General features: G+C 32.8%; 1 protein-coding gene across 2 annotated transcripts in view; it reads right to left on the bottom strand.

The window, feature by feature from the left end:
• LOC117906760 (rho GTPase-activating protein REN1) overlaps positions 1–21,262 on the bottom strand; it is a 52,906-nt gene extending 31,644 nt beyond the window's left edge. The window contains exons 1-10 of one of the 2 annotated variants that reach the window (XM_034819939.1): positions 21,094–21,262; positions 20,753–20,845; positions 20,481–20,549; positions 18,140–18,194; positions 17,682–17,758; positions 9,424–9,494; positions 9,225–9,303; positions 6,588–6,732; positions 3,684–3,803; positions 2,835–2,912 (exon numbers count right to left, since the gene is read on the bottom strand). In XM_034819939.1, the coding sequence (XP_034675830.1) occupies positions 2,835–2,912; positions 3,684–3,803; positions 6,588–6,732; positions 9,225–9,303; positions 9,424–9,494; positions 17,682–17,758; positions 18,140–18,194; positions 20,481–20,549; positions 20,753–20,782 (724 nt within the window). In that variant the 5' untranslated portion in view covers positions 20,783–20,845; positions 21,094–21,262. The remainder of the gene's footprint in view (positions 1–2,834; positions 2,913–3,683; positions 3,804–6,587; positions 6,733–9,224; positions 9,304–9,423; positions 9,495–17,681; positions 17,759–18,139; positions 18,195–20,480; positions 20,550–20,752; positions 20,846–21,093) is intronic. The other variant, XM_034819940.1, reaches the window with a different exon arrangement.
• Positions 21,263–27,417: the final 6,155 nt, after the last annotated feature.

The following is a 27,417-nucleotide window of genomic DNA, read 5'->3' as shown; positions in this document are numbered from 1 at the left end:
GAAGGGGGACAGAAACACGGGCTTCTTCCATCGTATGGCAAGTGCTCATTGTAGAAACAATTCTTTGGACAGAGTTAAGATCAATGGGAAATGGCTTTCAAAGGAGCAGGAGGTGAGGGAAGGAATTGCTAATGCTTTCCAACAGCGGTGTCCCATTGTTTCCCTCACCTCTTCGTTATGGCTGTTCATAGGAATTCAACGATTGAGGAAATGTGAGACCAAAATTCTGGTCAAGGAGGTTGGAACCTAAATTTTTTTAGGAACTTTAATGATTGAGAGCTGGATATGGTTGGGGATTTGCTCCATGTGCTGAGGGGTCATAGGCCTTCTTTGGAGGAAGACTCAGTTCTTTGGAGGCGAGGAAGAAATGGTCAGTTCAGGGTCAAGGAAGCTTATCGTTTGTTGGCCAATCCTAATGACACCGGTTTTCCCTCAAGATGTATTTGGGTGGCTAGGGTGCCAACTAAAGTCGCTTTCTTTGCTTGGGAGGCGACGTGGGGGAAGGTGCTTACTCTAGATAGGCTCCAAAGAAGAGGGTTGCAACTTCCTAATTGTTGTTTTTTGTGTGGTTGTGAAGAAGAGAATGTAAATCATATTCTTATACATTGTATAGTGGTTAGAGCTTTGTGGGATATTGTCCTTGGGTTAGTAGATGTTAAATGGGTCTTTCCAGAAACTGTAAAGGAGGTCTTAATTAGCTGGAGGGGCCTCTTTGTGGGGAAGAAAAGGAAAAAGGTTTGGAAATTCATCATGTTGTGTATTTTTTGGACGGTATGGAATGAGAGGAATAGATTAGCTTTTAGGGGGGGGGGAGGGAGGTGTTGAATATCCAGAAACTAAATAATTTTTTTATTTGTAATTTGTGGAACTGGGTCAAATTGTATTTAGGTGAGAAGGCTCTTTCTCTTATAGGCTTCTTGGAGTGGGTAGCATCCACTTAAGGGGAGGTGATTCCTCTTTGTCTTTGTTTTTTTGAGGCCTTAGCTGCCTTGTATACCCCCTGTATGCTTTGTGGCTTTTTGCCTCTTTCTTAATGCATTTCTTATTTTACTTATCAAAAAAAAAAAAAAATTAGTGGGTGTGTAAGAGAAAGTTTCTTGGAAGTAAATTATTTGGCTTCACTGAATTTTAGTTGTTGCCTGTAACTTTGGTTGATTTCTCTCTAAAGTTGTTGCAAATCAATTCGCAAAACGAGGCAAGCAGTGGGCGAGGAAGAAATGGTCAGTTCAGGGTCAAGGAAGCTTATCATTTGCTGGCCAATCCTAATGACACCGGTTTTCCCTCGAGATGTATTTGGGTGGCTAGGGTGCCAACTAAAGTCGCTTTCTTTGCTTGGGAGGCGACGTGGGGGAAGGTGCTTACTCTAGATAGGCTCCAAAGAAGTGGACCTTTCTAGGAAATTCTTTTTATCTTCCAGTTGTGTACAGTTTCTCTGATATTACTTATTCATGTCATATGCTTCAATTGTATAGCTCTTTTGCTCTTTTCAAATTTATTTTTCTTTTTTCTATTTGATATGATTTCATTACTTCGGAAGAATTGCCCACCCTTTATTTCTCCTTACAGGTTCATATGAATGAATTCCCTTCAGATTTTTATTATTATTATTTTTTGTTTAAAGGTTTAATACTAAATTGCTCCACAAGGTGGCTAATAGTAGAACAAAAAAAAGGTTAATCAAGTCCCTTTGGTGGGAGGATGGATCAATGCAAAGATCCTTAGTTCCTCAATCAACTTTACAACATCAGTAATAGGAAAAGGTTAAACAAGGAAAGGTTGTAGTCAAAATGGATTTCAGAAGTGCTAATAATCTTATGAATTGGGGTCTTTTTGGACTATATAACAGAAGATATGGAAATAAATGAGAAGGATCAAGGTTTTTCTTTATGATACTACTTCATCAATAGGATGGCAGTCTTATCTCTTTTCCTGCTCACTATTGTGGCTTATGTTCAAAGCAGATTGGTTTGCACTGCAGAGCTAAAAGGTGTGGTGTCGTTGAAGGTTTTGAGGTTGTTAGGAATAGAGTGCATATTTCTCATTTTCAATTTACAAATCATACCATTTTCTTTCAAGAACCTAGAATAAAAGTATCCATTATCGCAAGTGCAGCCTTAAGCATTTTAGGGTGGGATCCAAGCTGAATATTGACATAGATAAAAGTATCTTACTGGAGTAACTGTTAGCCTCAAACAAGCAGGGAGTTTCGTATCCTGAAAGTGTGCAGGAAGAGTATTTGGTGCACATCCCAACCTAATACCTATTCATTTTGAGTTTTTATTGCTGTTGCTTTCAGGTTTGACAAAATTCAGGAAGACTTACCATGCCTTAAGTTTGAGGAGGCAAGAGAGAGCATTCGATTGGATGGACTCAGATTTCTAGGCCTAATTTCCATTATGGGGAACAAGGCTTTTATTGATAAGCTAAAAGAGGAGCTTCATCCCTCATTACTTGGTAACTCATTTTCTATCTCCTACCCATCTTTTTAGTATTACATCTGGAAAAAGGAATTATTGTCCTTCCTTATATATGACATTCCTTCATCTCCAAAACCTTTTTTCTCATAAAGAATTAGTAAATCAAAAGCAGGCTATAATTAGTTTCCAAGCTCCCATTTCACGTATATTGCTGTAGGTAATTATCAATTCAGTCATGTGACATATGCACCACTTCAGAGTAAGAAACAAGAAAAGAAAGTAATGGGTCTGAAATAAAGCAATCTTCTTACACGAAAAACATAACAACAAACAATGTACTCTATAAGAATTATGTTGACTGATATTCATAAAACTATAAATTTAATCAAGAATCACAGTGGATACAGACAAACAAACCTTTTTCATATTCCCGAATTCGACGTTCAACATCATCGACATCTGCAGCTTGTCGCAAGATCCCTTCTATTTTGACTCCTGTCAAATTACTCAAATAATCATATTCAACCAAACAAACAAATAAATATGTCAATGACTACACCATTAAAGAAAGAGACTTTCAGTTGCATCAATTTGACTGTGGGCAAAGTTTTAACTTAGAAATTAATGAAACTGATATATATGACAGGGAAACTAGCTATCAGAGGACCATCACATTTTTGGGGTATATTTCTAATCCGTTGGACTTGTTCTGCTTTATAATTTCTTTCTCTTCCCCTTATCACCTGGTCTACTTTCCATTAAAGCCAGATTGTAAAGAAATGCATTGACAAAGAGATATGCACCTTCAACGCAACAAGAAGTTTTACCAAACACGTAATGTAGAAATAGTTGCTCTGCCATTGATCGTTCTATGGTAAACCTTTTGTATCATTCATTTCACAATATGTGACATCTGAGATGGTAGTGAATGAAAATTTCATGTAGATTCATATGCAGATGAATTTCCTGGGTATAAATCACAGTACAATAACCAGTTACAGAACAATTACTGGAAGTGTGATCTGGCAATCATAATATCCGTTTGCAATTGAAATGTCTCTAGTAAGACAGGCCTAAAGAAAATTGTTCTGAGTCTAAATAAATGTGTTCAATAGAAAACCAGGAGGATATTGCTATACAGCAGATAGAATATGCATTGGGAAGTAACCCTCCACTGAAGTTGCATGTTAAAAGTAATATCACACTTGTATATCATCAAAGTCACCATGAAATAATCTAGAAACACACATTGGAAGAAGCCCTTACCATGTTCTTCTATAAATCTAAGGGCCTTTTCCAAGAAAGAAGGAGTACCATCAGCATCTTCCAAAGCAAGTAAAATTGGCCTACCAAGGACCGAGGACTTCGCAGGCAACTTATCCTTCACTATAAAAGAAATACAAGAAAAATTTTAATTCTTAATTAAGTGAAGAAAAAACCAAAGCAAGCAACCTATCCAAATTTGACATGTAAAATGATCATATTCACATCAAAAAGATTCAGGCCCCAAATTCTGGTCCACAAAATAACCTGAACTGCTCAATAAACAAACCATATCTGATACTAATAATAGAAGAGTTGAAGGAAAACCAAAGAAAATTGTATCAAGCTTAACATGCTAAAAGAAATAAGGAATTACACTCGTTACAATAGAAAATCCAGTCTGCTGCCCAAAGATTGTTAAATTACACCCAGGAGTTTCTCACTTGATTAAATGACTTGTTAAATAAAATTCAGTAATTCACTAGTTGAATCATGCTGCTGTTTAATGAAACTGTAGTCATCAACATTTTTTTATATCAAAAAACGAAGAGAAATGTATTAATAGTAGAAAACATTTTTCTTTTCCTTCTCTTGTATTTCATCAACATTTTTTTCCTTTGACTAGAAACAAGACCAATCCATTTCATAGGATATGAATACAACAATAAGCAGTGACAAGTTATCAATATTTCCATTCATAATTAATTACTGCATATTGATTAAAAAAACTAAGAGAGTATTTGGTAAAATTTAATACTTATTATTTAATGACTTAAGTCAACTTAAAATTTATTCTAAATCATCAAATTGACATATTACCCTCATTAATTTTTACTAATAATTATCCTTTCACTAATCTTAAGCAATAAATTTATTTGTTAAACATCCATATTTAAACTATCATAGATGCATAAAAGATAACTACAAACAGATTTGCTATAAAATATGAGATGTAAATGTAAAATCATGATTATAAAATATACTCTCACTAAACATGCGCAAATAAGACAAATGAGATTTGAGATTAGAAATAAGTTAACTATTTTAACTTGATACTTAAAGTTATTTTTTACTCTATGTTTTGATATTAATTTATTTTACCAAACATGGTTAATCTACTTAATGACTTAACTTATTAAGTCATTAAGTTAAATTATCAAACACTTTCTAAGACCTTATTTGGATTGGTTTTGAGAAACCAAAAGATCTTTTAAGCTCACAACTTATGGATGTGTTTGGGTAATTTTACCAAAAGAGCTTATAGTTTAAAAAAGAAGTTAATGTAAAATCCAGGATAGCATTGCTTTTGTTAGAAGCCCACTTTTAGCTTATACATGAAGTTGTTTTATGTTTAATTAAGCTTTCATCATACCAGATTGCTCTTTTGAAATTATGGCTTTGGCTTCAACTTCTAACTGAAGCAAAAAATGAAAACATCCCAAATGAGATGTCAGTCAAGATCTCAATATATATAAGTTGCAATCATAGGAGAACAGTTCAAATGTCACTTCATATTGGAATGATCTCCCCCTTCTCTAAATTTATGTCCTTGAAATGGAATCAAAGCAGATGAGAACCAACATAAATTAATGACTTGCCCTTGAGAAGTCCCACAAAAAACAATAGTGTCATCATCAAAGAGAATATGAAAAATTTCCTACCCCTCATCCTCTCTTCCCCCCACCTTAAAACCAATGAGTAAACCTCCTTCTCTGGCTCTCAAAAGCAAACTACTAAGAGCCTCCATTGGAGAAAGGAGGTCCCCTTGTCTCAACCTCATGGAGCTTCAAAAAAAGCTCATAGGAGAAACCATTTACCAAAATAAGGAAATTGGTCATAAAAATGCACCACTTAATCCAGTCTATCCATTTCTACCTGGACTATTTTGCCTAAAATTGCAATAAAAAGAAACCAAAAAAAAAAAAAAAACCCAATTGGTAGGATAGGGAGAAAGATGAGATTTAAACTTCTGTTTCGCAAGGGAATCTAAATGATTGGGAGTTGGATTTTGTGGAGTGTTTTTTGTTTAAACTCAAGGACAGACAAGGAATAGAGGTGAGGAGGATGGAATAGTTTGGAAGGGTTATAGCAAAAGGAGCTTCTTTGTAAAAGCCCTTTATTCTCTTTGGGAGTTGAATTGTGTCATCTCTTATACATTACGGATAATTTGGAACTCCTAGATTCCTTCTAAGGTAAGCTTTTTTACTTTAGAGGCTTGTTCAGATAAGGTGATGACTTTGGTCCCAACTCCAAAGAAAAGATTGTTTGTTAGTCAACAAATGTGTTATGTGCAAAGAGGAGGTAGAATCCATTAATCACATTCTTCTTTCATTGTGATAAGTCTAGGATTTCATGGCAATTGGTGTTCTCATTATTCAATATTCCTTGGGTTATTTCTACCTTGGTTAGGAAGACTCTCCTAGGGTAGCATGGCTCTTTTGTGGGTAGTAGGCGAAAGAAGGCTTGAAGAGTCACTCACTTGTGTGTTTTTTGGACTATTTGGAAGGAAAAAAAAAATCAAAGATTGTTTGAAAATGAGGAGAGGTCAAATCAAAGACTTAAAAGCTCTATCCTTAACAACCTATCTCTATGGATTAAAGTGTACATAGATGGAAGCACAATGCCTTCAATTGATTTTGTAGATTGGTTAGGTTCTTGTTGAAAAGGGGAGTAGCTTTTTGTTACCCCTCTTTTTTGTTTTGCCTCTTGGTGTTCATTGTATACGTTTTGTGTACTCTTGTGCACTAGTTGTGCTTTTAATACATTCTCTTATTTATCACGCTACGTATGCTAACAACTTATCATGAAGCTATACTGACAAATTACACACAGGAACTACAGCATAGGCACAGAATACAGTAGCAAGTCAATACATGCGAAAGATGACTATAATCAAGAAGAGCATACACTGTTCAGTAGAACCATCAACTGCCTCAGCCTGATCATTCTTGAGGACTCCATTTTGCCCCATCACCAAGGCAGCACTTGGTGCCTGTGATAAAGCATTTTCAAGTGCAGCCTTCCACTCATATAGATCCTCTAAAGTTTCAGCCTGCAGCCCAAAAGAAACCAAAAAAAAAAAAAGGGAAAGCATATGATAGCAGCGGATAAGGAAAAATCAAATTATATAACCAGACCATTTCATTAAAAGGATTTTGAAAAGTGCATGGGAAAGCCACAATTTGGCCTCATAATCCTCCTCATTCACACTTTTTTTTCAGAGGGTTTTTGGTTTCTAGGTTTTCCCCAACTTTCAAAGTTTCCCCATTTGAATAAAGCACAAAAATGCCATCCAAGAGGAATAAAGATACACATTAATGCCTTTCCCATCCATTTATTATTTTTCCCTCGCAAAACTCCTACACTTGAGATATTAGTCCTGAGGCTATTAAATTCTACTAGGTTTTTGCCACTTTTTCTTGATGATCTCTCCACCTACACTAAACTTCTCAGAAGGCACACAATACTAATTTTCCCCCTCTATTTCTCATTTGCAAAAGTTTGCCTCCGGAAACTTTGCTTACAAAATATGTTCATTTTTTCTTACGAGTCCCAACCCCAACCCCTTGCCATTTGACCAGGCCCTCAGGACCATTAGAAAACCATACATGCCTTCATTACAAGTGTTCAATTAGACTGCAATAGTCCATAAGTTACTTTCAAAAGAATGACAAATATGGAGGTTTATTGTTTTCCCAACAACATAGAATGAAACCAGAATTATGGGAAGCAAGATATACATGCATAAAATATTGTGAGAAATATCATGAGACATCAAGCATCTTGGTGTGTGGGAATGTGACTATGCACATATGTATGGCCAACAAATTTATGGTCTTCTATCCAAACTATTTTCAGAGTTCAGAATCTCAATGTAGATTAGGCATTGCACCCATCCATTTATTATTTTTCCCTCGCAAAACTCCTACACTTGAGATATTAGTCCTGAGGCTATTAAATTCCACTAGGTTTTTGCCACTTTTTCTTGATGATCTCTCCACCTACACTAAACTTCTCAGAAGGCACACAATACTAATTTTCCCCCTCTATTTCTCATTTGCAAAAGTTTGCCTCCAGAAACTTTGCTTACAAAATATGTTCATTTTTTCTTACGAGTCCCAACCCCAACCCCAACCCCTTGCCATTTGACCAGGCCCTCAGGACCATTAGAAAACCATACATGCCTTCATTACAAGTGTTCAATTAGATTGCAATAGTCCATAAGTTACTTTCAAAAGAATGACAAATATGGAGGTTTATGTTTTCCCAACAACATAGAATGAAACCAGAATTATGGGAAGCAAGATATACATGCATAAAATATTGTGAGAAATATCATGAGACATCAAGCATCTTGGTGTGTGGGAATGTGACTATGCGCATATGTATGGCCAACAAATTTATGGTCTTCTATCCAAACTATTTTCAGAGTTCAGAATCTCAATGTAGATTAGGCATTGCATCCATCCATTTTAAGAGAATAAAGAGGCAAGACGAGGCAAGAAATCCCAAATGAGTTTGCCTGGATTGTGATTTAATGCACTGGCTCGGTTACATGATTATCCCAACATGCTAAATCTCAAGTCCATGTGATTTAAGATTCTTTCTAGGTTTTTTTTTTCCTCGTGGGCAAATAAAGATAATAAAATAAAAGTGCCTAGCAAAAAAGAGGTGCAAACTATGTACACACAATAAATATGAGTAGCACACACAAAACAAAAAACAAAACCACTATAAAGCTAACCAACCCTCATACTTCCAACAATGTCTAAGAAGGATAAACAAGGAAATCCAATCCCCACCCAACCATGTAAACAAAGTCTTAATAAGATCCTTGTAAGCTTTTACCTGGCTCGACTTGTCTCAGATGAAGATTTAATTCATTCATTGAAAAAATCTATTTGACTTGACCTAGATTCTAACATTTTGACCTCTCCAATATCATCTACTAGGAATATATTTCTCATAACGATCCAAGTAGTACCAGCAAAGCACCTTGGCTCCTTGGCATCATCTTAACTACTTGAGCGAAGAAAAAGAAAATAAATAAATAAAGTAAAACAAAAGAAAAAGAATCTGGTAAAAAATCAATTCCTTATCCCAATTCCCAACTATTTGAGCTTGACAGCAAGATTGGTGTTCCTACTATTCAAGCCTGTTAAACCTGTCACAAATACAATGACTCATGATCCATGTAAACTGATGCAGTTTGGAAGATCTCTGAAGTAAAATTGAAGCTTTGATATGTTTCCACTTTTATGAGCAATGTGTTCCATCAAAACATTTTATGTTACTCTAGATGTGTACAATCGCACTCAAGATTTTGACCTATTTAATTAAAAAACCAATAGAATCTAGTGAAGCAATAACAATAACAAATATTAAACCGCCATTCTGCACTGTAAAGGTAAAAGAACCAAAAGCATGAATTTTTTCCTAGTCAGCGAGCAGTTCTGCACACAAATCTAAACAAAAAAAAACATAAATAAATAAGAGAAAGCAAAAATGAAAATATAAAACATTTCAAGAAACAAACAAAAGGACCTTGAGTGTGAAAGCTCGCCCATCACGACCATCAGGAAAGAGCACAGTCAAGAGTTTTTTATCTGCTTTGACATCCACACTAGAAAATTGTTTGAAGGAAGTATTAAGAGGTGAATCAAACGCTTGATTTCTGTCATGGCAATAGTTCTAAACAGAAAGCCAGTAATAAATAAATGTGAATTTAAAGAAGCAAGCCAACCTGCCTGAATTGTTGAGGTCAATACCACCAAGGGTCAAATTCACCTCACTACCCTTTTGAGGAATAGCACTCTGGAAAGAGAAATAGTAGCATATGTAACCTTCTAAAACCTTAAAAATGCAACAAGCATGGAAAAAGATAGAGCTTGAAAAAGAGTATCATCAAATAAAATACAACTGACGTCCAAAACAAAAATTGATATAAACCACAATCGTTGGGGTATACTTGTTCAAGTATTACTTTATATACCATAATTGTCTCTACATAAAAGCTGAGCCTATATTTAGGCAATTGAACTGGGTGTGGAATGCTTCATCACCTGTAAATTTTAGACTCAAAGGTTTGATAGTGCCAAATCACAGTCTATGCATGACCAAATCATTCTGAGAAATAGGTGTTTTCAGATTATTTGAAATTATGGAAGGAAACCTGCAAGTAGAGAGGCCAATGTTCTGGAGAGCTCCTTACCAACTATGAAATTTTATTTACTTCATTTCAGAAAAGATTATTCAGATTCTCCAATTTAAAATTATTGTATTAAACCAAAAAATTATGTACTAGAAAAGTATATAAGAAGAAGTCCAATACTAAGGCTTGCTTGTCCATTTTTTTTTAAGGAGTGTGTTGATGCGTGAGAGTGCAAAGTTTGTTAGCTTTTCTATTTTTCCTAAAAAAGTATCAAATATCTACAAATCAAGTTTCCAAGTGCAAGAACCATGATTGCATTATAGTATCAAAAAGTATCAAATATCTACAAATCCAGTTCCCAAGTACAAGAACCACGATTGCAATATAGTTGGAAAGAGATCTGAGTGTCATTTATTCACAGGGATAGTGAGTTGTTTTTAGTGGCTTGGAATACTACTTTGACTATTGAAAAGGAAAAGTGAAACTATGGTGTGTTAAAGAAATCAAAGGAGAAAGTTCTCTGAATTTTAGTAATGAAAATAAGGAATCAATTGATTGAAAATTAATCAAAGAGAAAATTAAAGAAGGAGAAAGAGTTACTGCCTTCATTACCTTGTCTCTTTGCAATATAAATATTGTGACCCATGTCTATGACCAATGCCACTAGAAAGGTTTTCACCCTTTCGGTTAATCCAAGTGGTTCTAAAAGAGACTTGGGCATAACTACCTAAAGGCTCAGTATCTTGGATATCACTCCACCATCTAGAATCCACTCAAGACATTTTCAAGCAGTAGCAGCGTATGATGACAGCAATAAAGCAATTTTCCTTGCCTTAACTAACCCAAATCAACCTCAAGAATCGTGGCTCTGTACCTTAGACTCGGTGAAAAAGAAAAATCACTCACTCACCTCACCTAATTCCCTCATTTACTCAACTAACAATAGACTCAAGTGAAGAAGCATTTTCTACGGGAAATGAACTGGACGTGAAGAGAAAAACAACTATGCATCAACTAAAAATGAAAATCAAAATATTCCCAACATTGACTGAAAATGAAAATGACTTTGCATTGAATTGGAAAAATAAATTTAAAACATGATAGTTGAATTATAACAGAAAAGAACTAAGTGGTTATCTCAGTCAATGAGATAATTAGCCTAGTGAACTTAGTGTTTGCTAGGCTAGCCTAATGGGCAACCCAACGGGCAGCCTAGCAAACAAGCATTTCTTGCATTTTCTCGGTGGCTTTTGAAGAGGAAACAAGGGGGTATCAATCCATCTTCCTTCTAGGTTACTGGCCTTTCCAAAGTGCCTCGTTTTGGTCACCTTTTGCCTTTGTTTTTCTAGCAAAACTCACAAAATAATCAAGGCACCTTTTATTGATAAAAAATGGTGAATAAGGTGCTCTTATGCATGAAATGTTGTGAGTTTGTATGATTTACTATGCTAATTAGTGAATAATTTTATGCTTATCAAGACTGATATCCAACTATTAAATTAAGTAAGAGGTTTGTCAAGATTATAGGAAGATGGTAGGCAAAGCTATAGGAGAGATTGTAGGAATATTTTCCTTCGAGATTTTTTTTTTTCTTTTACTATTATAGGCTTATAAACATTCTTGTAACCCCATTCCGAAACTATAGAAATATGAGATGAATTCTGACTTCTCTTTCCTTCAACAGGATATTGAGACATGGTTGCCTTGGAGCTGCCACCCTTTCATCCTTAATTCTGCCAGCATCTTCTTTCACCCTTTAAGCCTAAGCCTTCACCCTTCACATTTAAGCCACCATCCTTCCTTGTTACCTAGTTGTTACATCTCAAAGCCTCCTTCTCTTGCTGCTTTTTTTTACACATTTTTTGTTCATCTCTTGCATGTCCAATTTACTTAAAATTCAATTTCTTCTTGGACACCATGGGTAACAACATGCCAACCAAAGAATCACTCTTCGCTCTCTAACTCAAATCAAATAAAATGAGCCTAACTATCTTCTATCATTAGCTACTACCACTTTAGGTGATTTTAGTAGTACTAGTCTTCATTCCTCAACCCTATATCCAATGTGGGTAATGGCTTATTTTTTTCCAAACTTTCTCTTCTTTCATCTCCATCCTTTGTTATTGTTGCTAACAGTTCTAAATCACTTATTCATGGGATGAAATCAATTAGAAAATCTTATTTTATATGCCTGTTTGATTTATATATCCTTAGTTTCCCTTTCAAGTTATTGTCTTTTTGTAAACTTGTCCCTAACCTAAACTATTTACTAAAATTTTATCCTTTACATTGTGTCTTTATGGTTTAAATTGTTTAGTAATGTATTATCCTCTACATTGTGTCTCTCTAGATCTAAGGATAAAAAGGACAATTGATATGGGATTTGGAAAGGATGAACTTTATCACTTCCGACCATTATATATTGTCATCTTGGTCACTTTTTTCTTTTCTAATCTCCATTGATTAATTCCTACTTCACCTTCTTTTATTTATTTTAACATTGAAACCTGTGAGCTCAACAAACATCATAGGGCTACTTTTAAACTTCACGTACATGAGCCTTATTTACATTCTTTTAAGCTAATCCACTATAAAAAATATAAATAAATAAAATGTAGGAAAAGTGATATCCAATTTCCAACATGCGTTTGCTAAGACTCCTCATTCTGGATGCAATGTTTATAGCAAACAAAGCCATTAATTCAAGACTAAAAGGTTCAAAGAGCAAAGTAATTTGTTAGATGGATATTAAAAAGGTTTGTGATCAAGTGAATTGGGGCTTCCTACTAGTAATTATGGAAAAATGGGATTTGGTGCTAAGTGGATACGATGAATGAAATGATACGTCTTTTTGGCTCACTCTTCAGTTTTTGATTAATAAGACCCCAATATGCTTCTTCCAGAACTCTAGAGGCTTGAGACAAGGTGACCCCTTTTTCATGGGGATGCTCTCCTGCATTTTTTTTTTATGATTCCAGCAAAAAGCATATGAAGTAATTGAGTTGGGCTTTCATGTGGTTTGAAGCAATCTCAAGTTTGAAAATTAATATGGAAAAGAATGAGTTGATCTTATTGGAAGAGGTTATTGATTTAAAGGAGCTAGCTAGAATGCTAGGTTGTAGAGTAGGTTCCCTACCCACCACCTACCTGGGCCTTCCTTTAGAAGCTCCTTTTAAATCACAATGAGACGTAGTGGAGGAAAGATTTCAAAAATGACTCATTACGTAGAAGAGATAGTACTTGTCAAAAGGAGAAAGACTGACTTTGATTAAAAGCATCCTTTTAAGCTTACCAAATTACTTCATGTCTTTATTGATTATCCAATGCAATGTGAGTTTAAGATTGGAAAAGATTCAAAAAATCTTTTTATAGGAGGAAGTGAGCCTCAAAGAAGGGTCCATCACTGGTGAACTAGTCAACAGTGTGGATGGAGAAAAAAAGTGGGGGTTTGAGCATAAGAAAATTATCAATTCTAAAAAGGCACTCTTTGGAAAATGATGTGGGAGATTTGCATCTAAGAATGAGTCCCTTTGGAAGCATATGATTATATGGAAGTAAAGTGTAGAAGAGGGAGGTTGGTGTTCAAGAGCTTCAAGGGATAGTTATAGCGTGAGGTTATGAAGTTATATGAAGAGCAAGAGGGACGGATTTAATTAAAGCGTGTGTTTAAGGTGGAAAATGTTAGAAAGGTGAAATTTTGGAAAGATGGGTGGTATGGTGATGAGAATCTAGAAAAGGCTTTTCCTAAATGGTTCTCTATAGCCTCTATAAAAGAGGCTTGGGTTGACTAATTGTGGGAGCAAAGAGGTGAAGGAGGTTGTTTAAATCCTTTGTTTACAAGACAAAATAATGACTAGGAATTAGGAGAGATGGAGGCTCCTTTTAAGAGATTACAAGGTCTCAAAGAGGGCAAATTTACAATTAAAACCTTTTATTTCTCTTTAATAAGTTTGGAATGGAGGATTTCATATTCGGCATCATGTAGAACCCTTGCATCCCAATGAAGGTCAATTTTTTTGCTTAGGAAGCTTCTTGGGGAAGAATTTTGACTTTAGATCAGTTGTTGGAGGTTGCTGAGTAGGTGTTATTTCTACAAAGGAGAGGAAGAAACAGTGGATCATTTCCTCTTTCATTGTCCCAAAGTAGTCATGCTATGGAACTTACTTCATGCTTTGTTTGGTGCTTAATGGGTGATTCTATCCTCGATCAGGGATGTCCTTCAAAGTAGGCACGAATCCTTGGTATGTAAGAAGACTAGGAAAGCATGGAGAGCAGCTTCATTGTGTTTAGTTTTGATGATATGGAAAAAAAAAATAGAAAAGCTTTCAAAAACATTGAAAATAAGGAGCAAGCAATTCTCTCTAATAGATTTTATTGATTGGTTAAACTCTAAGCAAGGCAAAGGTGGTGTTTTTTGTGCCCCTTTTGCCTTTTTTGGTCAATGGTGCCTTATATACGCCATATATACTTTTATATACCCTTTTGTCACCTCTACCATTTCCATGGATATCTCCAAATCCTACTTCTGATGTTGTTTGTAAAGTTACATGTACATGTACTAAAATTTTCTTTCTAAACTTATCTCTTATAATCCACTTGTCTCCCTCTTTCACAATCGTGTCTACCTTCCTCTCTTCTATTACTCTTCCTAAGTAATGCAATCAAGTTTTTCTAATCCTAGATGGGAGAGAGAAACAAAGAGAAAATGCCCACAATAGAATGGACTCATACCTGAGATCTTGTTCCTAAGCATTTTGAAGCTCCACATGTTGATTGTCATCGAGTATGTACCATAACGCACAACCTTGATAATACATTTGACAAATTGAAGGCTCGATGGGTGTATAAAGGATTCATTCAAACTTACAGCCTTAACTTTACTAAGAGCCTCTATTATGACCAAACTGAATTTTGCATGAATATCTCTATTATAGCAAATATAAATTGGCCTTTTCATTAACTTAATGCCAAAAATGTCTTCCTTCATGGCAACTTGAATGAAACAATGCTCATAGTTCAACAAACTGGTTCTTAGGCCAAGGAGTGTGCTTTTCGACTAAAAAAAGTCTATTTATGGACTCAAATAATCTCCTTGTGCATAGTTTGAAAAATTCAGAAAGTAGTAGTATCTCATGGCATGACCAGAAGTCAAGTTGATCATTCCGTGTTTTGCAAAAAGACAGACCACGAAATTCTAATCTAGAAATACATGCATAAGATATCGTTATTGAAGGTAAACAAAAGGGGATTCAGATGCATTTGCACTAAAGATCTTGGTAAACTTTGTGATTTTCCAAGTAATGAAGTTGCAAGATCAAAGAAAGGTATTTGCTCATCTCAAAGGAATCATACTCTTTATATTTTGAGAGATACCAGTTATCTTATTGTCAAACCTATTTGCTATTTTTTGAGAGATATTGGTTATCTTGTTGTTAAACCTATTGCTACACTCATCAAAACCAATCAAAAGTTGATAAACAATGGTGAATTAGTAAATAAGACTTGTGGTAAAAAACTAATTTGTTGAACCTTTAGTCAGCCAGATATTTATTAGCCAATCAGCATTGTCAATCAATCAATGACCAGTTCATGGGTTTCTCACTTGAATGTAGTAATATGAATTTTGAAATGTCTCAAGGGAATTCCTATGCAGCGGTCTTCTCTATCGATCCTTGAAACATCTTTGTATTGAGGAAAACAAAGACTTTGATTGCACAAGATCTTCCCATGCAACAATTGATTATTGCATTTTTGTTAAAGGTAATTTCATAAATTGGAAAAGCAAGAAATAATCAATTGTAGTTTGTTCAAATATAAAGGTAGAATATCTGACAATGGCAATTAACCTAATTGAAAAGCCTTTTGTAAGAAACAATGTTTTGAAAACTGGACTAGACTAGCCGGTTCAAACGGTTCAATCGCCGACCAGAACCCGATCCAGTTTAGTTCACCAATTGGACCAGATATGAGTTGAACTAGTCCACCCAACGGTTTAACTGCTAAACCGGTGAGCCAGATCGGTTGATTCTTGGGCTAGGCTTTTTTTTTCTCAAAACCCATGCTAAGATCTAACGTCCAAGGGTCCACTTTAAAGCCCAAACTATTGGCCCAACAAACAAACCAAACTAGTGGCTAATAAGTTGTAGACTACTTTTCCAATGTAGGATCAATACTTTTATTTTTTTTAAGGAGAAAATGCATATAAACAAAGGATTTGAACCTAGGTTCAAAGGATGCAAAATCAAGTCCACCATGTTATACTTACATCTTTCAAAAGTATAGCATTTAAAAACTAGATATACATTAAATTAAAATGAATATAAATATTTATGATTTACCTATAATATATATCAAGGTAATATAAAGAAAAGAATTAGTAATTTTAAAGATAACAAGATTTATAGCTATTGAAATCCAAAATAAATTTAAACAATAAAATCATATTTTATCTTAATAATTAAAAGTTACATATTTATTAAAATTAAAAATACTAATAATTTAATCAATATTTATGTTATTCTTATCATAATTTTAAGCGATTAATGATGATTAAATGATGAAATGTATTTAAAAATTTTAATTATTTATATATTTTGTAATTTTTTATAATTATTTTTAATTTTAATAATACATAAATTATATTTTGTAATTTTAATAATTATTTTTAATTTTAATAATACATATATATTATATATTTATAACATCACCGATTCGACCATGGTTCAACCATGATCTAACCATTGAACTGTGGATCAATAACTTTTCTAGTTCAATGACCGGTCTAGTTCTAAAATTATTAGTAAGAAATTGACATACCAATACCAATCCAACTTCTCTCTACAATCAGGTACTCATCTATATTGCCAGCAATCTTGTTTTTTTATGAAAGAATAAAACACATCGAAGTAGATTTTTACTTCATTCACTTCAAAATGACCTTAAAAGAAAATGTTATTCCATTTGTATCATCAAAGAAACAACCGGTTGACAGCTTTACCAAAGCTTTTCCTAACGAAAACCTCACTATTTTATGACAAGCTGAAAGTTGCTAATATCTACTCTCCAACTTATGGGGGATTCTTGAGATCATGGGAGAGTGTAAAAGAGATTGTAGGAGATAGCCTTGGAATATTTTCCTCAAGATTTATTTCATTCTTTTTTAACTGTTCCAGGCTTCTTGTGATCTCATGCAGAAAATATGGAAATATGAGATGAATTCTCTTCCCTTCAACAAAGTTCAAACAAAACAATGCAAAATTTCAACAGGAAAGCCAAGGAAGAAAAAAAAGGAAAAGAAAAGAAGAAACATCAACCAATAAATAAGTTTCTACACTCTCTTTGCATATCAATCACTTGCTTGAGAAAGACAACAATGCCATCCCCCTAGAAGTTGAAAACCACTGCCAATGACATCATCACAAAAAATGACACTTATTGCTTCATCCTTTCTCCTTCCAACAAACAAGATTGCTCCAACAACACTCTAGACCATCTTTATAATATACAACAATGCCATCCCCCTAGAAGTTGAAAACCACTGCCAATGACATCATCACAAAAAATGACACTTATTGCTTCATCCTTTCTCCTTCCAACAAACAAGATTGCTCCAACAACACTCTAGACCATATTTATAATATACTTAGTCTAGAAAATAGGTGAAGGAGAAAAGCTGGTGTCCTAGTAAATCAATGTATCCTCGTAGTCTTAGAAACTAGAAATGGAGAAGATCTAGTGCCACCTCTAATAAAGCAGTTCACTTTAATAAAAGACAGTGAAAATAAAAATAAAATATTATAATCATGAGACAGTTATCTTAGATATAAAAGACTAGAAATGGAAGTACTTACTGGATCACTTCTAAAGAAAACCAACGATGTACGTGTTAAAATAAACCACCTTTTCTTCCATGATGTCCATCCAATTCCTATATAACAAGAATTAAATAGCAAGTTCAGATATAGTCAATTCCTCACAACAATGGTACATGATGAATCTTAGAATCCTTGAAGTAAATTTACTCCTCACAAAGAATATTCTGTGAGCAGATCTGGAAAGAATAGAAAATTTTGATATTATATAAGAAATCAACATAAGGGCAAGGGCATAACTGCCCTTACATGTCATGAAATTTTTTTTTGATAAAGTATATCCAAGCAATCCAAATGTACAGAAAAAATAAAGTAAAACATGACATTGCAAATTTACAGTAGAAGTCACCACACATTTACAACCAGCAGTGCTTTCAAATTTAGCAATGAATTAAAATAAAAATAATCGGATACACCACTGAAGAAGAAAGGCACACCTTTTGATGATATAAAAAGTGGTCCGCTCTTGAAAACCTGCAAAGTAACGTGAATCTTAGAAAGTGTTAATTTTGCTATTTCTTGTAAAGCAATATCATAAAAACAAGAGGCTGAAGAAATCAAACAATAGGCTCCATACCACAGAAGTTTGAAAAGCCAACCTGAATTATTAAAGGAATACGGCTGCACTCTTGTGCATCTCAATAAACCATGACTAGATAAAGTCTTTGACACTATTTTTGCTGGTAAAAGATATATCATAGAAAGGTGCCAACAGGATGGAACCAGAAATACAAAATATATACAAGCTTCCACCAGCTGAAACCCCAAAAGGAAAACATAGAGAAAATAAAAACAACATAGAAAGGCCAAAAACTCCCAACACAATTCATTTTTTAACCCATTTTCAATAAAATATAAAATGGAATTCCTCCTGTGTATGCTACATTCTACCATCCAAACATGTAAAAATCATAGCATAATATATTTAGCCTCCAGTCCCATTTTTTTCAACTCTCTCAAACATTCCTCTGTTATGCCCTTTCAAATCAGTAGACCACGCATTATGAAGGCTTCACACTTTCTGCCTTCCCCTTCTAGCAAACTTACCATCCAACTGGAAATCAGCTATCTTATGGTTCTTGGAAGCACCAGAGGCACACAAAGACTACAAACACCATTAACCATTAATCCTTGGACACCTCATGATGCAGTGATAAGTGACAAACACTCTTTCCAACATTTGGCACATACAGCACCAGTTAGGAATAACTCTTCCTCTTCTTAACCCTCCACAATCCAATATGATGGGATCTGGTCCAGAACTGGTCTACGAAGAATATACTGAGTCAAATACGAACAATCCTTTCCCCAATCTGCTGAGATAAGAAACCCATCAATCCAGGATATAGTCATCCTTTCTTGGTCATTAGCCCATATGCTCCATCTTCTAGCATATTCAATGATCCATAAATCTTAATGAACTCCAAAAGTCTTCCCATTGCACCTAAAGTTCTGTTGCAGCTTAATCTTCCATCAGAGAAGTGAACGAAATTAAAATAATCCTTTAATGCACAAAAGGTCCCCATAACCCCAAATTGCATATAACTCCTTCCAAAATAGTTGCCTTCACTCTCATCAGCATGCACATATACACTCAAGGAAAGCCACAAAGAACATCCTCCATGTTCCCAAATAGACAAGATGATGAAATATGCTCCATCTCCACTCCCAACTTTTCCGCACTCTCATATCCTTCATGCTTAAATCACCATCATAGTGCTTACTACTTCTTTTAGTGTTATTTCCATTTTCATCTCTAGGATGCAAATCAACCTTTTCTTCCAGTCCCTTCACAAAGACTTCTGTTTTGTATGCTATAGTTCCCCATTCGTGACATCACTCAATGTGGAAATAAAATGCAATATTTTTAGGGGGTGGCAATCATTTGTTAAATGGGCCTAAAGGATATGAAAGATGCATAATTAGGTCTAAAACTCAAAAGTTGGTATATAATTGATGTAAAGGATATTTGAACTTTCAAAGAAAAACATATCTAATAAAAAACACATCAAAAAGCAGAAACCTAAAATTTCCAAATTCATTCTAGCCAATAGTAACCCTAAAAACCGCCATTGCCATGCTTCCCCTTCTAACTTGTAGAAAACAACAAATAATCAACATTGTTCAGATTTTCCCTTGCAACTGGTAGCACACGGCCAAAATCTAAATACAATTGCCACTACTTTGGCTCCCTTGTATAACCACGGGACCATGGGAATTGAGGTATTGTTGTCAAGAAACTGGTTTTTTTATTCGTTTTTAATTTTCTTTCAATTTATTTTCTTTGGATTAAAGAAAAAAATACATGAGCAACAAGAGAGTTTTTGTTTCTTAAAAAAAAAAAAATCAAATTGAATATCAAGTGCATCCTTTTTTTGGTTTTTTTTTTTCTCTAATAAATATTTTGTGAGTTGTTTTATATTCTAAATCAATTAGTTCGACCATGGAAGAGAATACCAACATCCTGGCTGTATATGAAATGGTAAGAGACAAAAAAAAAAAAAAAAAAGGAAAAAATATATGATATTTATGTGTATACACCTATATTCCAACGAAAAATTTATCTTTTTTTTATGCATTCGAATGAAGGTTATCATGTGTATAGAAGTTATTGGACTTAACCCATTTAAAAGTTCCACATATACAGAATTTATAGGAGGGTTGTGTGAACGGAAAATCTGGTGTAAAACCTTTATGTCTTCCCATGAGAATATATATAAAACAAAACAAAATACAAAGCTCAAAAGGAAACAACTATAACGGCCAAGGGATACATACCATATTGCCTGCACGAGAACGCATTTGATCAGGCTGGGCAGGTTGGCAAAGAGGAGCGCCGCCATCTCCCTGAAACAGCAACCATCCAAAAATTCAAATTCTAATTTACAAGAAACAAACGAATTAAAATTTTAAATTGAAATCAAATGACAGAAAGAATCTTGAAATGCGATTAAAAAGAAGAAGGAAGAAAGAAGGAAGAAAGAAAAGAGGAAGAAAACTAAAGAAGAATGGTAAAATTTTCATTGAATGGTATTCATCAATCAATATACATGTGAGGAGTCTGCATTCCGAGTAGTCATCCTTTTATTCCAAATCACATCGCACAAGATTCGCAAGCGAGATCAACAACACTCCTCACGAACCTGCACTCACATTGATCAAGATCACACACCCTTACAAACATTCTAACTGACGAATAAAAACGAAAACCTTAATCAAACCGCAAGAATCAAGAAAATGCAAAGAAAAAACAAAACAAAACACGGATTCACACAACGGTTCCCACACTCCAAAGTTCTCTTGCCGTATCACACGGTTTCTTAAAAATCAAAAACCAAACGAATTGACTCACGTAAGAAATTCAAACATTAGAATGGGTTTCACACATTACCTTGTACGAAAATTAAACAAAATTTAAAAACAAAATAAAAGCAAATTAAATTTTGGGTAGGGGAATGGAGAAAGAGGGAGAGAGAAGACGGAGGAGGCGTGAAAGTGAAAGAGACGGTGTGAGGCCTCCTGTGTTGCCCAACGGTAACCCGTTCGTCAAGCGACCCATTTTGAGGGGGTCCTGCGAATGCGCCCGTTGTACACGTGAAGCCTCTATATTTCTTGGAGGGAAAATCTGTACGCCACTTTCTAGGTTTCTATTTTTTACTTACTCGCCCTCCTTACCATTTCTTGATAAATGAACGGTAATTCAAGGTGACAGCTGGCTAAACCGACTTATTGGGAATGCATTCACTCGGCTGCGTTGCATTCATTTAGGCATCTCTCTCCTTGAGTCCTCGACATTCAGTGGGCTTAAAGTTTAACCAACCATGGACCATGGTCCTCCTTTTTCAACCAACTCCCAACATTGGAGTTATTAGTGGTAGGCTTGATTTCAATGTCCCATCAACATACTGAATCACTGAATCACTGATCACTGATCACTGATCACCCCATAATTGGGGGCATTTTTATTGTTGATTTATTGCTTCGTTCATTTTTACTCACGGGTTAAGGTTGAATGTTTTGGTTTCAATTTGGCAAGTACCTTCGTGTAGCAAAGCATGAGGTGGGTAACCAACTTTGGAGTGAGACTTCAATCCCTGCATTTATCTGTGTAGCTAAAGGCGACCAACTCAGTTTGAACGTTGAAGAACGTGAGGAAATAATGAGTGGGTTGTTTTGAGTGTGTGTGTAGGCGCCTTACCGCCTATAAAGGTGGCCATTACTCATGAGATTCCCAAACATCCAACTATTGAGAAATAATGATAAATAAAAATATGATAGTAAAGTTATTTGGCGTTTGTTGTTTTTTTTTTTAATAAAAAATTTAAAATATTTAATTTTTTTATTTAATTAAAAATGATTTATTAATATCAATTGATATAATTAAATTGAATATATTTATAACAAGTTCATTTAAATAATAATAATAAAAAATGAATTAATAAAATGTATTTTTTATTATTTTTCCTTAATCAATTAAATTATTCTAATATAAATAAAAAATATTTATATTTACTTTTAATAATATTTTATTCATATTAAAAGTATGTTTTTAAGATAATATTTTTATTTCTAATATATGATGTTATGTTTTATTTATATTAATATTTTTTCATATTTGTAATATTTTTATTTATGTAGAAAATGGAAAAGAAACAATATCATCCAAATGTGTTTTTGAGCTCAATTATTTAGAAAATCAAAATGACAATATATCATCTAAATATGTTTGACTAAAATTTCTTTTTTAAAATAAAAACAAGGTCTTATTATTATTATTATTATTATTATTATTATTATTATTATATTGCATAACATATGACACCATAGATTATGTAAAAAAAAATTACTTTCATGGTTTTTCATTTGAAAAAAAAAATCAAATCAAATCAAATCATATTTTATAAATTTTATTTTTTTAGACAAACACATTTTTAATAAAAGAATAAATAGGAGATAAAAATCAAAATTATATATACAATATCATGTGTTCATATATTGTGCCTTTGATCAATGTAGTTGCTAATTAAACACTTTTCTTTTTCTTTTTTCTTTTTCCATAATCAAATGAATGTTTTTCCCTTCACAAATGTTGTATAGTATTTAAGTTTATTTTTAAGGCTTTAAATTGTGCAAGTTGAATATATTAGTCATGTCAAACATGTCTATCAACATATGTAACCTATGTTAAACTTAATACGATATTGAGTTATAAATTTCCAACCATAGACTATTCAAAATTCTACACGTGATAGAACAAAAGATTTAAAGTAAAATATCTCAATAAATAAAACGCTTCAAATATAAAACATATCATATAAAATAATACATTAAAAGCTATTTATGTCTCAAAATCATAAATATATCACTAGTTAATAATTTAATACAAATGATAATGTGAAATTGATTTTTTTTATAAATAAATAAATCCTTATTAGTCTTGTCTAGGAAAATTGGGTCACTCCCACCCCTAATTTAGGAGAGTTTTCCTTTGTTCAAACTCTCTCGTGAGCTAGGGTACAAGGAGAGCATGGTGCATATTACTTAGAATATTGATACCTAATTTGGTGAGGACATGGTGAGAAGACTACACTTCCTCACTAGAAGGTTCAAACAAGTGCTTATAATAATGATTGAGTATTTGATTGGCTTGATTTTATTTTATTGTCTATTTTCTTATTTATTTTTAGAACTTTGTTAGGACATTTAAGGAGAAACTTGTTCATTTCTATGTTGATATCTTGAGAGTTCTAAATGGTTGAGACTTATCAAATACTTTAATTTTTAAAGGCTTTTGAGATTCAAAGGAATAATAATCGACAAAGGGAAAACAAAATTCAGGAGAAGGGAACAAACAAAAAAGGTTGCATTAGTAAATCTTCTTCATAGAAGTAGGCTATTTTCTCGACTAGGTTTTTCTAGGGAAACAACAAAAAACTGATTTGTTTACTCTTAATCACGTAACAACCCCACCATGCTCCTCTAAGACAAAAATAATATATATATGTATAGAAACAAAAAAAAAAAAAAAAGTTAGTATTTTGGTGTTAAACATAGGTGATTAAACTTGATGAAATGAGATGCAATATTAACAACCCACTTAGTTGACCAAAAAACTCGAGAATGTTCTATGACCTCTCTTGGTCTTAAGACTTAAATTTTCGCTTCCTAATAGTGTCAGCATAACTATATTTTGCAATATTTATTATAGTTTAAGTTGTTTAAAATACACGAGTAGGATCTTCCTAGGGAGGATAAATAAGAAATGTCTCTCTCATTTTCCTTGTTTCTTTATTATGTAAAGGAATATACGAGGTCTTGGTCAAATTAATGGTCTATCATCAGGCAATCGGTTAGGAGGTGAATAATGATATAAATCTAACAAGAATGAAACTAGAAGAAATTGAGGAATTATTAGATTAAGGATGGAATGGTAACATTAAACCAACCTAAAAATGTTAGTACAATGCGATTTTGCAATGGTTGTTGAAAGAAAAGTTAGGATCCTTAGTGTAGAGGAGTCGATGAATCCCTATCCTCCTATCCACTTGGCATAGAAAGCAGAACATCTCTCTAAGGAGTCAATATTTATTGGGTAAACATGTTAAAGAGGAAATGAGAGTAAAGAAATGAACAAATAAATGAGAATAAAAAAGGGAACTAGAAGAACAAGATAAAAAAGGAAATCTCCTAAAGAATTTTGGGAACAGTGAACAAGGACCTTTAAGAGAAACATAATGGGGCACTGATAAAATAAGAAACACTCAAAGGGGTTGGTTTTGCTCAAGAAAGACAAAGAAGCATATCTACACTACAAAATGAGATTAGTATTAATGGCTTAACCACTAGTTAGTGAATTAGCATTCTTTCAAATTTTAAAAAATGTATGTTTCTCTAACACAATTACTATATGCATATTTATCACCGATCGTTTATAAAGTCTAAGTCAACCTTGTTGTGTATAAAAAATGAAGGGACATACCCTTTTTAAGGACAATTAAAAAAAATAAAATTAGAAGACTCGTTCCTACCCTAATAAGACGAAAATGAGAAGTGATAATTAAGATATAGATTTGGGAAGAAAACCTTATTCCTAACCCCAAACTCATTCTCATCCTTGTCTATATATATATATATATATATAGAGAGAGAGAGAGAGAGAGAGAGATTGGCAAAAAGAGATAAAGAAAGTCCCCTGATAAAAATTCCTTGTTGGGGATAGAGAGTTTGTCCACTTGACAAGAATTCTCTAGTGTGATGGGATGGAGATGAGGAATAGATTTACAAGCAAAGACATGGACGAAAAATCTCTTTGTGACTCTATCCCATGTCATTTACATTTTTAGCCCCTTGGGCAAACATGTGGTAGTATAATTAAAATGTTTTTTGTATATAATGAAGAGATTAGTCTAGGTACCCCACCAACTTCATAGGGTAATGTACAACCAACTTATGTTTGAAGACTACTACATAAGATGAGACCTCGTGAAGGATAAATCTGCTAACACACTTTACGACACATAAAACAAGACCTAAGTATTTAACCATAGGACAACTACCTCTTATGTTTGTAACTGGAGTTCCACGTTGTTGTAGTTATAATTTCATGTTATTGTAATTGCAATTTCATATTATTGTAATTTCATTTCCATATTGTTATAACTATAGTTCCCAATTTCACATTGTTCTAACCACCACCTAAGTTAGAGTCATGTATAAATACTCAAACCATGAATGAAAAGGTCACTTTTTGGTTCCTATATTGTACATGATTACAATGAGATTAAGAGGGTGTTTGAAAAAACATAATACTTATTACTTGATAGCTTAAATTGATTTAAAGTTAAATTATATTTACATTGTTGAATTAAAACTTATTACTTAATTTTTATTATAAGTATCAAGGTTATTTGATTAAATTAACTTAAAACTTGTTTTAAATCATCAAATTATCATATTTAACCTCATAAATTATAATTAGGGTAAAGAAAGTTGAGTACCAGTGAAAGTCGTGAAGTAGTAGATGATATTATAGACGTAACTATAGCAAATGATGATAAAAAGATAAAATGAGATTATGTACTTAAAAATAAGTTAATTATTTTTACTTATTACTTAAATTTATTTTTGACTTTGAGTTATACCATTGAGTTATTTTACCAAATATACTTAATTTACCTAATAACTTAAATTAAGTTATTAAGTTAGTTTACCAAACACCCCAGATTTATTAACCCTTTCAATATCAATATCAAAATTTACAAGTTATGAACTAACTCATTGTTTTAAATGATTTATCATTAACAACACTTATTAAAAAAACTATAATTATACCTAGGAGTCAAATGTAAGTTGAATTATGATATTGCCAACATGAAATAGTTGTTTTATTGGTCACATGCATATGAGTTGCATCACATAGTCATTTAAACCCATGACAAATAAATTACATCTCTCTTGTGAAGGTTTAAATTCAACTTGTTTATTAAAGGAGGCAAATAAATTGACATTGATACAATATAATTGTAATTAAATTCAAATATAAGCTCATTAATTTCATTTCATTTTCAAGTTGTGTTGCATCAATAGTTACCATCTCTCCTTGCTATGTTGTGAGTGTGCTTTTGACAGGTTACAAAGAGGTCATTACTAGAGTATTTATTTATTTTCTTGCAAGTCAAATTAAGTTTGGATACATTTTTATCTTTTAGGTCAATTGAAAACAAAAAGCAGTGGGAACTTTTATACTTTTATATTAATAGTAAATTTTTTACTTTCTAAAGATAATGATTTTTAAAATTATTTAAAGTATATAAAAAGGTGAAATATTTACTATCTCAAATTCAAAACTTCTAGTGATAATTTTTAAAAATATAATTTAAGAATTTGTTTGGTAACTATTTTTAAAAATAATTTTGAAAAATAATTTTTGAGAACAGTTTTTGAAAATTGTTTTTTAATTTCTGTAGAATAAAAGTGTGTTTGGGAACCTAAAATATTTTTAACCTATTTTTAATATTTTTAAATATATTTTAAAAATAATTTTTTTTTATTTTTAGTATTTTATTTTTAATCATTCTACATGTTTATATAATTATTTCTTAAAATAGCCATTAAAAAAAAAAACAAATGAAAACAACAAAAAATAACTAAAAGATGTTATTTGAAAACACCATATACAAAACAAAATATAATTTTTTATTGTCAAATGTATTTTTTGTATTTTTGTTTTAGAGAATAGACATCTATTTTAAAAACCAGTAACCAGACCATAAGGTACTGTTTGATAACTGCTTTAAAAAATAGTTATGAAAAATAATTTTTTAGAATAATTTTTTAAAACCATTCTCTAATATTTTATAAAATAAAAATTTGTTTGAAAACTTGAAATGTTCTTATCTTTTTAAATATATTTTAAAAATAATTTTTATATTCAATACTTTATTTTTAATTATTCTATATTCTTATATAATTATTTTTTTTTAAATAATTATAAGAAAAAAAAAGTGAAAATAATTTAAAAATATTATTAAAAAATATTTTATTTTTTGTCAACAAAAAATAAAATATAATTTCTAATTACTAAACTTGTTTTTCTCGGAGACGAAACACACCCTAACTTTTTGCATTCATTTTCGTTTCAAGAAAAAGAATCTGGAGAGGTAAGATGGACAATTCACCTTCGCGGTTAGTCGCCTGGATGTTCTAACTTTTCTAA

This window comes from Vitis riparia, chromosome 18 (assembly GCF_004353265.1).
Source record: "Vitis riparia cultivar Riparia Gloire de Montpellier isolate 1030 chromosome 18, EGFV_Vit.rip_1.0, whole genome shotgun sequence".
In the NCBI taxonomy this organism is placed as follows: Eukaryota; Viridiplantae; Streptophyta; class Magnoliopsida; order Vitales; family Vitaceae; genus Vitis; species Vitis riparia.
The sequence above is the reverse complement of the archived record's forward strand: the minus strand, read 5'-3'. Positions and strand labels throughout refer to the sequence as shown.